Below are 14,924 nucleotides of genomic sequence, written 5' to 3'. Positions count from 1 at the left end.
ATCTGACTTGATACACACACACATTATATATGAAGCATTTGAAAACTCAAAATACCACCAGTGACCTGGTCTATAAGGAATCACCGGAGCAAGATCTGGGAACAAAATGAAGCCCAGAGGTTAACCCAGAGGTTAAAGCTGATTTGCTTCTAGAGGCAGCTGCCAATTTAAAAGCATGGGTGTAAAGCGGGACAGAGTTTTCAACAGACTCATTGGGATTTGAAAAACAAAATTTAGAAATTTAGAGTCCACCAAAGATGAGATTTTAAAGCCCCCAGTAAATCCTTCAGGCTCAAATTATCCCTGCATTTTTTATGCACAATGTTTGATACACATTAAAAAATAACTAGGTACATGAGAAGACAAGACCATGTGACTGAAGACTTAGACAACAGACAAGTGAAACTCCTACAAGTAATTCAGAAAATGAAGTCATCATCTGTGAACCTCTAAACAATGTTTAACATGTTCATAGAGTTAGGGGCATCTGGGTGGCTCTGTGTGTTAAGTGTCTGCCTTTGGCTCAGGTCCTGATCCCAGAGTCCTGAAATCAAGCCTCACATGGGGCTCTTTGCTCAATGGTGACTCTGATTCTCCCTCTCACTCTGTCCCTCCCCCAACTTGTGCTCACTCCCTCTCAAATAGATAAAATCTTTTTTAAAATGTTAATAGAGTTAGAGACAATCTTGACAAATTTGACATAGAATTGGACATTATTGAAAGATAACTGTAAATATTATAAATGAATGTTGACTATAATTACAATAAATGAAATCAAGAATTCACCAGGTGGATCTAACAGCAAATCAGACATAATTGAAAAGTGGCTTACTAGACTGTAAAAAAATATATTAAAAAAAAAATACCCATTCTGGGGCACCTGAGTGGCTCAGTTGACTGTCTGACTCTTGATTTCAGCTCTGATCATGATCTCTAGGTTGTCAGATCAAGTCCCACATTGGGCTTCCCACTCAGTATGAAGTCAGCTTGAGATCTTTCTCTTCCTCTGCCTTTGTCCCTCCCCCTCTAAATTCTTGTGCGCTCTCCCTTGCTCTCTGTCTCTCCCCCCCCCAAAAAATAAACCTTTTGAAAAATGTATCCATTCTGAGGCATGAAAGGTAACAAAAAAGGGAGGGTTGTATTAAAAGACAGGGGATTGTGTGGAAAGTTATACTACACAATTATACTTCATAACTGAAGACCCAGGAGAAGAAGAAAGGCATTAGAATCAATATTCCAAAAGATGATGATTAAGACTTTTTCAGAATACATATAAGGCACAATTACAAGAACAATCTCATTCTGTATGCCCAGGCGGGGTAAGCACAAAGAAAACCACTTAAGCCACATTCTAGAAAATCTGCTGAAAATAAAAGAAAAAAAAAGTCTTGAAAGCAGTCAGAGACATAAGACAACACTAAGACTGAGAGCTGACTTAAATGAAATAAGAAATTTAGAGTCTATTTAGGAAATAGTGTGAACCCCTTCTTGGGCCCTACCTTACATCCTCCTTCTTCAGCTTTTATTTACAAACAAGGAAGTCAACACCCCAGGAGACTCGACCAATGGGAGAAGGAATTAATGCATAAATAGTCCCCCATCCATCCTTCCAGTGAACAGTCCAGAGGTGCATTCTGTAGGATTTAAGCAGGATCAAGCCCCATCACTCATAGAGGTGATCAGCTTGATAATACAATTTTTCACTGGCTTTTCCATTTTCTATCTCCTAGTCTATCCTCCTTCTTCGGGGATCATTTCCCAAATACAGTTCCCACTTGCAACTCCTTGCTTCAGACCCTGCTCTTGAGGATCCTGGGATGAGAGTATGTATTAGGAGTGACCCTAGAAAGAAGAACATTTGGATAGGACTCTGAAACTTGGTCACTCACTAATCAGATGGCAAGAAGGATGACATTATTTATGGAAAGTGATGCAGTAACTCCTGGCATGTGATAGACGCTTAACAATGGTGGATTAAGGCAAGTGAAGGGGGAACGTGAAATATGAGGTTATCAGCTACCTACATTTCTGAACTTACATTATACTTCCATCTTTTTAAAGTTGAAGAAAAACTTCAGATGAAAAACCCCAGAAGGAATCAAGAAAACCAGCCCTAATGCAAAAGAAAATATAATACTTGATTCCAACATAAACTACTTGTAATTAAACAAACATTTACAGATGGGGGGAGAAAACATGGATCAAGAATTTAAAAACTCAAAATAGAAACTGACAAACTGGAACTAATGGGAACTGACATTAGGAAAGAAAAGAAAAATTAACCTTGAGATGGCTAAATTATAAGGTACTTAAGAAAAAATAAATATGAGTGAAAACCAACAATAGAACATAATGGGTAGAAATGAAAGGACCCAAGAATATGAAATGAAAGAGGCAAAAAGAACCTGTGAGAAAATGATAAATATAATAGACGAATATATGTATAGTTAGTGATCCTGAAGAGAAAACAGTGAAATAGGACAAACTTACTATATTGCAATTCATAGGAAACTCAGCAGTGGTCAAATAGTTTCACCAAGAACTCAAAGTGTCAACCAAGGAATTTTTTTTATCCAACTCAGACATTCTTTCAAATATGAAGGCTATTGAAAAACAATTTTTACTATGGTAAAATTCACATAATGTGAAACTATTTTAAAGGGAACAATTGAGTGACATTTAGTACATTCACAATATTTCTCTATCTAGTTCTAAAACACTTCATCACTCCAAAAGAAAACCCAGTATACATACAGCATTTACACCCTGTCACTCCTCTCTCCAGCCCTTGGCAACCACCCATCTTCTTTCCGTTCCAAAGGATTTGCCTGTTTGGTATATGTCATATAAATGGAATCATACAATATGTGACCTGTGTCTGCCTTCTTTCATATAGCATACTGTTTCCCCAGATTCATCCACACTGTAGCATCCAGTGCTTCATTCCCATTTATGGCTGAATAATACTCCATTGAATGGATAGCCAACATTTGTTTATCCACTCACCCACTGATGGACGTTTGGGTTGTTTTCTACCTTCGGACTACTTTGAGTAGTGCTGCTCTGAATCTTTTGATACAAGGATTTGTCTGAATACCTGTTTCAACTCTTTTGGATATATATCTAGAAGTGGGTCATTGGATAATTCTATGTTTAACTTCTTGAGGATCTACCAAATTGTTTTCTATAAGAACCGAGCGATCTTACATTCGTACTAGTGATGTCCAATGGTTCCAATTTCCTCACTTCCCAGCAACATGTGTTGTTTTCCTTGTTCCATTTTAATAGCCATTGTGAGTGTGAAGCAGTATCTCATTATGGTTTTGATTTGTGTTTCCCTAATGATGTTGATCATCTTTTCATGTGCTTGTTTATAGAGGAAGAAATTAAGACAAGCAAGAATTTGGGGAGCTCTTCATGAGGAATCTACTCAAAGACCACCTTCATCCAATTAAGAAGTGAATGAAAAAACTGTTAGAAGGACTGTGGTAAGCACTGATTATATTTAACTACAGATCTTAGAACAGCCAGAGATGGAGAAAAGGTGGAAGAATAGTATGTAGGTGTTATGTGCTCTGATAACATAATTTCTTAATGATAGGAAAAGGGGAAAAATGGGAAAGTAGAATAAATTCATTGATTTCAGATAGATTATAGGTAAGGACCAAAGACACCATTTCATACAGACAAACCAAATAGTAGAAGCCTAAATAAAGAGAACATGGGCATTATGTAAATATATTATTGGAAAGATAGCTACTAAAACAAAAGCACAAATCGTTTTAATCACCAACATGTTTTTTTATTAAAAAGCAAAGAAAACAGACCAGAGAATGGAAAGCACATGGTAAAAATGCAGAGTAAATAAAACATTAAATAATCACACAGGATTAAGACCAAGTGTTTAAGTTGTAACAATAAACATGAATGGCTTTAACAAACTTAGGAAAAGAAAACTGCTTTCAGATTATCTTGCGAGGCAAAGTCCAACTCCCCACTGTAAGAGATACTTCCAAAACAAAGTGCAATAAAATGAAAAGGATGGGCAAAACTTTACCAGACAAATGCATGTAAAGAAAGCAGGGATTATGAACTTGGCTTCTGACAAGATGAAATTCGTGGAGGAGGGAAAAGAGCTTAATGAGACAAAAGGACACTTTTGTAATACTGAAGGCCATACTTCACAGTGAAGATATAAATGTATCCACAAGTGCATCAAATAACACAGCAGCAACCTTTGTAAAGCATAAATACAGGAGAGAAGGAGAGAAATACATGAAAATTAATTAGAAAAGACCACAGATATACTCTCGGTTCAACACAGGGGCAAATTGGAAAAGAAAAGAAATTATGTAAATATACACACACATACGTATATATAACCTAAACAACATAATCCCAAGATAGATGTTATGAATACATATTGAACCCTTCACCCTTATGAAAGAGAATACTTCTTCTTTTCAAATACATGTGGAACATTCATAAAAATTGAACAAACTTCAATAAATTCTTTCAAATAAAAATAATGTAAACCAACAACATTGTCTTATCACAATGTAATAAAATGGAAAAATAAAATCAAAAGGCACAAGTTCATTTCCATCTGGAAATAAAATGTTATTGATTCCTTAGTCAATGGAGAAATATAAATTAAAATTGAACAGTTTCTTTAAAAAAGATATGAAAACCCTATATTATCAGAATCTTTGAGATACAGGCAAAGCAAAGAAAATGCATAGATTAAATATAAGAATGAAAATAAAAGCATAACAATAAGTGAATTAAATATCTATCTTAAGAGTTAAAGAAGAAACAAAAAGCAAATCTAATAAAAGTAGAGAGAAGGAAATAATAAAAATAAAAGCCTAAGGAACTGAGTTAAAAGCCAAATAGTAGAATTAACAAATAAAATACTTCTGTGAAAGAATCAACAAAATGGACCTAATCATTGTAAAAGAGAGAAAACACAAGTACAAATGAAATAGGACAATGGGAGATCGACTACTGAATCAAAAGTTATTTTAAAATATCATGAGTCTTAATTGTGTAATTCTTTGAAAATACATTGGAAACCTAAATGAAATGGATAATTTTCTGAAAAATATAGCTTACCAAAATTGACCCTGGTAAAGAAAGAAAGCTTAAAATATCAATTTCCACAGAAGAAATAAAATGTTAAAAGTGCTAATTCCAGGGGCATCTGGGTGGCCCAGTTGGTTAAGCTTCAGACTCTTGGTTTCAGCTCAGGTCGTGATCTCAGAGACGATGGAGTCCCACCTTGGGCTCCATGCTTTGTGTGCAGTCTGCTTGGGATACGCTCTCTTTCTCCCTCTGCTCCTCCCACTCGTGTTCTCTCTCCCTCTCTCTCAAATAGATAAATAAATCTTTTTTTAAAGTGCTAATTCCAGGGGCGCCTGGGTGGCTCAGTGGGTTAAGCCTCTGCCTTCGGCTCAGGTCTTGATCTCGGAGTCCCGGATCGAGCCCTGCATCAGGCTCTCTGCTCAGCGGGGAGTCTGCTTCCCTCTCTCTCTGCCTGCCTACTTGTGATCTCTGTCTGTCAAATAAATAAATAAATAAAATCTTTAAAAATTAAAAAAAAATAATAAAGTGCTAATTCCAAAAAGCATCAGGCTCAGAAGGTTTTACAAGGGAGCTCTAATAACCTTCAAAGACTGAATAATTTTAATGGCTTCACAGTGTTTCAGAGATATAAAAAGAAGAAAAACTTCTGAAATCTTTTAAGGAACTGGATATATTATTGATCTGTAGACCAAATAAACACTACACACACACACACACGCAAAAATCCTGAGTAAAACTTAACAAATAGACTAGAACACCAAATTACAAATATAACAAGTCATGATCAAGAGGGGCTTATTACTGGAATGCTATACGACTCACAAGTTCTAAAAAAAACAGACAACACTGAGAAGAATTTGACACCTCAAAGGTGGCATACCAAGTTAGCAGAGGGAAGTAGACTACTTGACAATGGAGTCAGAATCACTAAAAATGCACCTAAAAAAATTAATTGGATCCCTACTCATTCCTTAAAGCAAAATAAATTCTATAAATATTTACATGTAAAGAAATGAAACCATAAATGCACTAGAAATAAATATTTTTACCACTTCACAAAACCCAGAAGCTATAAAAGAATATAGTACATAAATGTGTATACTTTATATATAAATTTATAAAATATTTGTATATCTATATATTTATTTTATATTTATATAATTTAATAATAATTTTATTATTTATATATTTTATATTTATATATCTATCTGTAAATATATAAATTTGACTAGATCCAAACGTAAAATTTTCTTCATAGAAAAAAAACCCCAACCATAATATCAAAGGAGCAATGAAAAACTTGGGAAAATATTTGCTAAAAATGAGCCAAACAGTTAATTCCCTTACTAGAGCTCCTAAAGAAAACAATAAGAAAGAGACCAAAGCCCATAGAAAAGCTGGTAAAGGATATGAACAATTTACAGAAAGTTCAAATGACTTCATGAATGAATGTAACATGAACTTTATTGCATGTGTTGTTATTCGATGTGGAAAAGATGCTTAGTGTGCTCACAATAACAAAAATGTGCATTACAACCACAATGCAATTTAATTTTTCAACTACCAGATTGACAAGATCAAAAATGTAACACATGGTGCTATTGGGGCTCTGGGAAACAGACACACTCACCTATTGTTAGTGGGAGGATAACTTCCCACCAACACTGTGGAGATCAGTTTGGCAATTCCATCAAAATAAAAAGAACATCTATCCTTTAATCCAAGAATTCCACCTCTAGGATTTTATCCCATTTTATCCCAAATATGTACTCACAAATATGGGGAATGATGTACAGACAAGATTATTTATTTCATCATTGTTTGGAAAGGTGAAAATTAGAAATAAATCGAAAAATTGGAAATAAATTGGAAAATTGGAATTAAATTGGAAAAAAATTGGAAAGAAACCACCTACCCATTAACATTCATTCTCCATTCCCTACTGCCCCACACCTAGCCCCAAGTAACCACTAATCTACTCTCTGTCTCTATGGGTTCATCTATTCTACACATTTCACATAAACATGATCATGCAATATTATATTTTTTGAAACTGGCTTCTTTTCATTTAGCATCAATGTTTCAAAGTTTATCTACCTTGTAGCATGTATCAGGATTCCTTTTATTTTATTTTTGCTGAGTAATATTCCAATTGTATGACTGTACCACATTTTGTTCATTCATCAGTGAAAGGCATTTAGGTTGTTGTTGGGTTTTTTTCCACTCTGGGGCTAAATAATCCTGCTGTGAACATTTACATACAGGTTGTTTGCGCGGATATGTGCTTTCATTACTCTTGGGTATATACCTAGGAGTGAAATTTCTAGCATATAGTAACTCTGTTTAACTTTTTGAGGAATTTCTAGTGTTTCTAGTGTTTGAAAGTGACCACATATTTTGAATTTTGAACCAGTGCTCACTTTGGCAGTACATACACTAAAATTGAACTTTGAACCATGTACCAGTATTACCTATCCATGACAATTAATAAGATTTTTTTTTAAGATTTTATTTATTTATTTGACAGAGATCACAAGTAGGCAGAGAGGCAGGCAGAGAGAGAGAGAAGAGGAAGCAGGCTCCCTGTGGAGCAGACAGCCCAATGTGGGGCTCAATCCCAGGACCCCAGGACCATGACCCGAGCCGAAAGCAGAGGCTTCAACCCACTGAGCCACCCAGGTGCCCCTAAGATATTTTTTAAATAGTAAATTAGAACTATACCCACTGAGTTGAAGAAATTTCTGCTATGTATTATGAAGGATATAAAGCAAGAATCCATAAACTAAGAGAAGTATCTATGATTGCACTTTTGTAAATTGAAGACCAAAAAATGTGGGTGTGTTTGCATATGGAACTTGTATCAGTTATAAATGCTTTTGAATGTCAGATAACAATCAACCAGATTAGCAGTGGTTTAAACAAAGGAGTTTGTTTTTCTTCCATGAGATGTAGTGTGAATATAGACAGTTTCTGGCTTGTTTCAGCAGTTCCACAGGGCTCTGGAAGACCAGACCCTTCTTATATTTCTATCCCACCATCTTTTTCACTGCATGGCCAGAAGACGCCTATGGCACCTACAGGCATCATATGTGCATTCGAGGCAGGCAGAGGGCAAGGGGCAAAGACTCTTCTGAATGAATCATCCAAAGTTTTCCTGGAAGCCCCACCCATAGCTAATATCTCCTTGGCCAGAGCTGGGTCATGTGGCCACCTCTAGCTGCAGGGTAGGTTGGCAAATATGGAGAAAGGATTATCATTATTGGCTTGGACCAATCATGACATATTGCCAGGATTAAGCACACTGCATTGTAAATAAAGTCAAGCTTCCACTAGCAAAAAAGAATGGGACCCTGTAGGACACTCTGTACATACAAATGAAAGACGACTATATGAGCGAGGAGATGAATGTAGAAGGATGCCCATGGGAGTGCTGACAATGCTTTGGAAGGGGTTGCAGGAGAAGACAAAGCAGAGGGGATGGGTGGGAATAAAATATGATGCATTAATCCAAACAAGCAAGGACTCAGAAACTAAGCCCAGACTCCAAGATACATTCTAACCTACATTGGGTAGAACAAGGCCAATGAAGAACACTGGTTTGGAGTTATTATCAGTTTCTTAAAAAGGAGGAACTAGAGACTTGGAGACTGATGTCAGGAACCCACTGAATGTCTTTGGGTTTATACTGATATGATGATCCAGAGTAAATGGAACAGAGTTTTCAAATTAAAAAAAATTCAGTTAGGAATTAAAAGAGGACACTTTGGAACTCCAAAACCATCTTGCAGGAATACAGAGGAGAAAACTCTTAGCATATACACAGAAAGAAAAGCCTTAAAAGGAGGGAGCCACAAACAATGAAATAAATCTTGGAATGAAGTATTTTAACACAGGGAACATATAACAGCATCACATGTTTTCTCAATGGCTCGATATCCTCCAACGTCTCTTGCTCAGTATTCCCAAGTCTAATCATTGTGTTTTCTCCCCAAACTGACAGTGACAGAACCAGAGACTCTAAATCAATTGGAGATAATAGAACCAAAGCAGATGAGGTACATTTTGGAGGCCTGTGGGTCCCTTCTCCTGTCCTCTCTGCCGCATCTCAAATTCCAGCTGTGGCTTCCGTGGCCAGTTCTATGACAGCGTCAACTGTCTTCACTCTAACAGCGTCTTACCCCAGGGACGTAATGTGTTTTTTGTCCCCTGATCTGCAACTTCTCCAGAAAGAAGGAAGAGTTTACTTAGCCTGTAGACATGCTACAGCAATTTTTTGCATAATAGTATGGTACATTTGGAATCAGGCCCAAGAGTCCTGTCCAGACAGCATTAATGCCCCAAAATAGGGGGCTCTTGGGTGGCTCAGTACATTAATTGTACTGAGAACACCATTAATGCCCCAAAATAGGGGGCTCTTGGGTGGCTCAGTACATTAAGCATTTGCCTTAGGCTTGGTCATGATCCTGGGGTCCTGAGATCGAGTCCCAAGTCGGGCTCCCATCCCATATCCTCTCCCTGTCCTCCTAGCTTGTGCTTTTGCTCGCTATCTCTGTCTCTCTCTCTCTCTCTCTCTCAAATAAATAAATAAAATCTTTAAAAAAAAAAAAAAAGACCCCAAAATAGATGGTTTAAACGTCATCACTTGACTGGGTTACACCAGCGCCTCTTCCTAAACTCACACATATGGTCTCATGGGACAGGTCAGGTGTCCACTGCAACTGGAGATCAGAGGAAGTAGAAAAGTCTCTAGATTGCTTTATGGATTAACAGGCCCAATTTGCTGATGTGAGCGGAAAACAGATTTTGCTGCCTCTCTACAATCTCACTTAGAGATGGCCAACAAGGATGGGAATGGAGGTTATGCATGGGCCCAATATGATGGACTCCCTCTCATCAAGACTGGTTCTAACCACTGCACTGTTGAATTCTCAGCTTGCCAGCAGCACAGACTAACACCAAGCCCTCAGAACAGTACCACCCCTCAAGGAGACCAGCGAGCCATTGATGGCAACTTGATACATTGGACTCTTGCTTTGGAGGAGGCAGTAATTTGTTCTTACTGCAGTTGATACCTTCTTTGGATATGTTTGCCCTCCATGTCCACAATGCCCCTACCAATATTTCCATCAGAAAGAGAACAAAGTTTGAGCTACCAAATGACATCCCACACAACATTGCCTCCGATCAAGGGACCCCTCTTATGGAAGAGAAGATAGGACTGCTTCAACCAAATATTGCTCTGCCCAGAGGCAGCTATCCTAATAGAATAATGGAATGTCCTCTTATGGGCGCAGCTGAAGAGCCTGCTCAGAAGCAGCTGAGCAACTTGAAATGCTATCTTCCAGGATGCAATTTACATACGGAGTCTACAGCTGATAAGACGCCTTGTGCCCAGTAGGGAAACTATGTGGATTCAGAAACCAAAAGGTAGAAGTAGGAATGCCCCTTCACCTCCACTCCTGCTAATTTGTGGAATATGTGCTTCCCATCCCTGCCATTTTAGATTCAGTGGGGTCCTGGGTCCTAATATGGGAACCATTTCACCTAAGACAACATAGTAAGAGTCCCACAGAAGCCACAGTTAGTGCATCATCATTTTGGGCTCCTCACACCCATGGACTAATAGGCAAGGAAAAAATAGTCATTATAATAGGTGGTGGGTTAATGATGGCTCAAAACTGCCCCCATCAAGAGCTGGGATCCATTTTTTCTCCTCCTTGGATCTGGGCTATGCCTGTAACTACATTGATCAAAAGAATTATAGTGGAAAAGATTCTGCGTCAGTCCCCATTATCCTCTTTAAGAAGTCCCTTGTTGCCTTTGAGCTCTTCTTCAGTTATCTATCCATTTGAGATCATTGGCTGATAAACACCCAGTCTATCTCTTAGACCAGGAATGCCAATATCTTTCCCCCGAGCTCTCCCTGATACATATTTCACTGGAGTCCAGCTCCTTGCAGTGTGATTGTCTTGTTACTATCATTGCCATTTCTTGCCATAGTATAGCAACTCTCTTATACCATGATTAACAAATTCTGATATTTAACATGAATGTGGAGTTATAGTCATTAGCATCTGTGGTTTCTGCTACTGGAAACAGAGAAGGAAGGCATTCTTCCATGGAGCACCATTACCAGCTTCCCAGGGAATGAAAAAAAACACCTGTGTTGATAATACTTGGCTTTGAGTTCATGCAAGATGTCAGGAACAGCAGCTTGGGAAGTGGCTGCTGCCTGCTAATCTCAGATCAGGATTGACATACGCAGCCTGGTCTATTTCTACTGAAGATATTTCATTTGATATAGCTACATTGATAAAGTAATTGTGAATGTGTATTTTTTCATATTACATGTGGGAATGATTTGCATGGACGAATCCTTAAATGGCAAATAAAACATCATCATCAAGCTCTAGTCAATACCATATAATTGCTTTTATGGCAATTAACATCCCACCTTGGGTTAGGCTTGTTATTGTCACTGTTTTTGTTATTAAAATCAGTGACCCCCAAATCAAAGGCATAATCCATGAAAGAAATAATTGAGAAGCTGGACTTTATTAAAATTGAAACTTCTGCTCTGCAAAAGGCATGTCAAGAGAATAAGAAGACTGGGAGAAGATATTTGGAAAAGAAATGTCTGAAAAAGGACTGTTGTGCAAAATATAAAAGAACTCAAAACTCAACCATAAGGAAACAAACAACCTAATTTTAAAAATGGGCCAAGGATCAGGACACCTCATCAAAGAAATATACATATGGAAGATAAGCAAATGAAAAGATGCTCAACATATGTCATTAGAGAATTAAATATTAAAACAACAATGACATGCCACTACATACCTTCTAGAATGGCCAAAATCTGGAAAATTTGTAAGAATTGACAAGATTGACAAGAATGTAGCACAATAGTCACTCTCAAACATTCCCAGTAGAAAAGCAAAATGGTATGGCCACTTTGTTTTTGTTTTTGTTTTAAGATTTTTATTTATCTATTTGACAGAGAGAGCACAAGCAGGGGGAGTGAGAGAGGGAGAAACAAGCTCTCCACTAAGCAGGGAGCCTGATGCAGGGTTTGATCCCAGGACCCGAAGATCATGACCTGTGCCGAAGGCCAATGCTTAACTGACTGAGCCACCCAGGTGCCCCAATATGGTCACTTTGCAGGACAGTTTGGCAGTTTCTTACAAAGTTAAACATATTCTTATGGAACAATCTGGCAACCATCCTCCTTGATATTCACCCTAATGAGTTGGAAACTTATGTCTACACAAAAACCTGCATACAGACATTTATAGCAGCTTTATTTATAAATGCCAACACCTGGAACAACAAAGATATCCTTCAATATGTGGATGGGTAGATAAAGTGTGGTACATTCAGACAACAGGATATTATTATTCAGCATGAAAGCCATGGGAAGACACAAAAGAAACTTCGATGCATATTACTAGGTAACAGAAGCCAATCTGAAAAGACTATGTGCTGTGTGAGTCCAGTTATATGACATTCTACAAAGAAAAAAACTAGAGAGTATGAAAAAGCTCAGCGGTTGCCAGGGTTAGGAGGAGGGAGGGAGGAATAGGTATAACATAAAGGATAGTTAAGGCAGTGAAAGTATTCCGTATGGTGCTATAATGGTGGATACGTGTTATTAACATTTGTCTAAACCTATAGAATGTCCAACATCAAGAGTGAACCCTAATATAAGCTATGGACTTTGAATGATAGTAATATGTTAATTTAAGTTTACCAGTTGTAGCCAACATCCCAGTACAGGATGTAGATTGTGGGGAATAGTGTGCATATAAGGGAGTGGGTGTTGGGGGAAGGCAAGAGATTTATGTACTCTCTGTCCTTTCCACCCAATTTTGTTATGAACCTCAAACTGCTCTAAAAAAATTACAGTCTTTTTTTAAAAAACTGCAGAAGAGACTTACATTTTCACATTTCTGCTTTTTTTTGAAGCCCTGGAGCTGTTTAGATATAAGTTCTTTCATATAAGATTCTTTGGTGACAGTAGAAAAATATAGCCTCAAATTATATGAAAAGAGAGACAGCTAAGTCTGCTGAACAAGGTTGATTGGTTCTGCTAGTAACCGACAGCATGTCCATAATTAAACCAACTTCCTTGGATCTTTTACCTTAACCTGATGTGAGCATATTGAATTAGATAGTTCTAAAATCACCTGCATCTTGAAATTGTGATTCTTTTATTTCCATTTTCTATTTTTTTATTTCCACATACAGATAGTGTGGTTTCAGGACCACTGTCACGCTGGACTCAATTATTTTAGAGAGAACTTAACTTTGGAAGTCAAGCAGTTACTTGTATTGAGTAAATAAGAGGAAAGATGTTGCAGGATTAGAGACTTGCATTAAAACACACACACACACACACACACACACACACACACAAACACACACTGACCCAGGAGATAGGACCCAGCAGACTTGGCAGTACTCCATCCTTCACAGAGGAAAGATCCAGAGCTGATGGGACATCCATTGTGATTCACACAGAGAGGTTCTCCCCAGTATGGGAAGAATTGAATGATTCAGTATGGATATTCTGAAGGGACATGGCTGTAACAGAAGACACGTGGAGAAGATACTTATGAAATGGAATGAAAAAGATCTGTGAACACTTAACAGATTTTATAGTCTTTTTTTTTAGATTTTATAGTCTTAAAAGGTAAACAGAGGATTATACTTTGAAAAGATTTAAATACTTGATAAACTTTAACCCAGATTCATCAAGAACAAAAGAGAGATGCCTCAAATAAATAAAATTAGAAATGAAGGAGGAGAAATAACAGTGAAAACCACAAAAATACAAAGATTATAAGAGAATACCATGAGAAATTACATGTCAAAAATTGGACAACCTGGAAGAAATGGATAAATTCCTAAAAACATATAACCTTCCAAAACTGAATCAAGAAGAAAAGAAAATTTGAACAGACTGATTACTAGAATTGAAATTGAATCATTAATTAACCCCCCCCCATAAAAACTCCCAACAAATAAAAGTCCAGGACCAGGTGGCTTCATAAGTGAGTTGTACCAAACATTTAAAGGAGTCAATACCTATTCTTCTCAAAAATATTCCCCCCACAAAAAAAAAAGAAGAAGAAGAAGAGGAAAGAAAGTTTCCAAATTTGTTCTATAATTCGTTCATTCTACATCTATTACCATAATACCAAAACCAGATGAAGATACTACAAAAAGAAAGAAAGAAAGAAAAAAAGAAAGAAAGAAAAAAGAGAGAGAGAAAAGAAAGGAAAACTAAAGGCCAGCATCTCTGATGAACATAGATACCAAAATGCTCAACAAAGTATTAGCAAACTGAACCCAACAATACGTTATAAAATCATTCACTGTAATCAAATGGACTTATTTCAGGAATGCAAGAGTAGTTCAGTGGTCACAAATCAATCAATGTGATCTATCACATTAATAAGGAAAAGCATAAAAACCATATATGATCATCCCACTAAATGCAGAAAAAGTACTTGACAAAGTACAATATTCATTCATGTTAAAAAACTCTCAACAAAATAGATACAGATGGAACATACATGAACATAATACAGGCCACGTATGAAAAACCCACAGCTAACATCATACTTAGTGATGAAAAACTGAGAGCTTTTTCTCTAAGATCAGGAACAAGACAAGATGTCCACTCTAACCATTCTATTCAGCATACTACTGGAATTCCTAGCCACAGCAACCAGACAGTGTAAAGAAATAAACACCCAAATTGGTAAGGAAGAAATAAAACTTCCACTTTCATATTTGCAGATGACATGATACTATATAAGGAAAACCCTAAAGAC

General features: G+C 37.1%; 1 protein-coding gene across 1 annotated transcript in view; it reads left to right on the top strand.

Annotated features, from left to right (window-relative positions):
• Positions 1-14,924, top strand: part of RPGRIP1L (RPGRIP1 like) — a 126,979-nt gene that overhangs the window by 99,332 nt on the left and 12,723 nt on the right. The window contains exon 29 of the mRNA XM_032324551.1: positions 3,378-3,488. Coding sequence (XP_032180442.1) covers positions 3,378-3,421 — 44 coding nt within the window. The 3' untranslated portion in view covers positions 3,422-3,488. The remainder of the gene's footprint in view (positions 1-3,377; positions 3,489-14,924) is intronic.

Source organism: Mustela erminea, chromosome 19 (genome assembly GCF_009829155.1).
Source record: "Mustela erminea isolate mMusErm1 chromosome 19, mMusErm1.Pri, whole genome shotgun sequence".
Lineage (NCBI taxonomy): Eukaryota > Metazoa > Chordata > Mammalia > Carnivora > Mustelidae > Mustela > Mustela erminea.
Note: the sequence above shows the minus strand (reverse complement) of the source record. Positions and strands in the feature narration are given on the sequence as shown.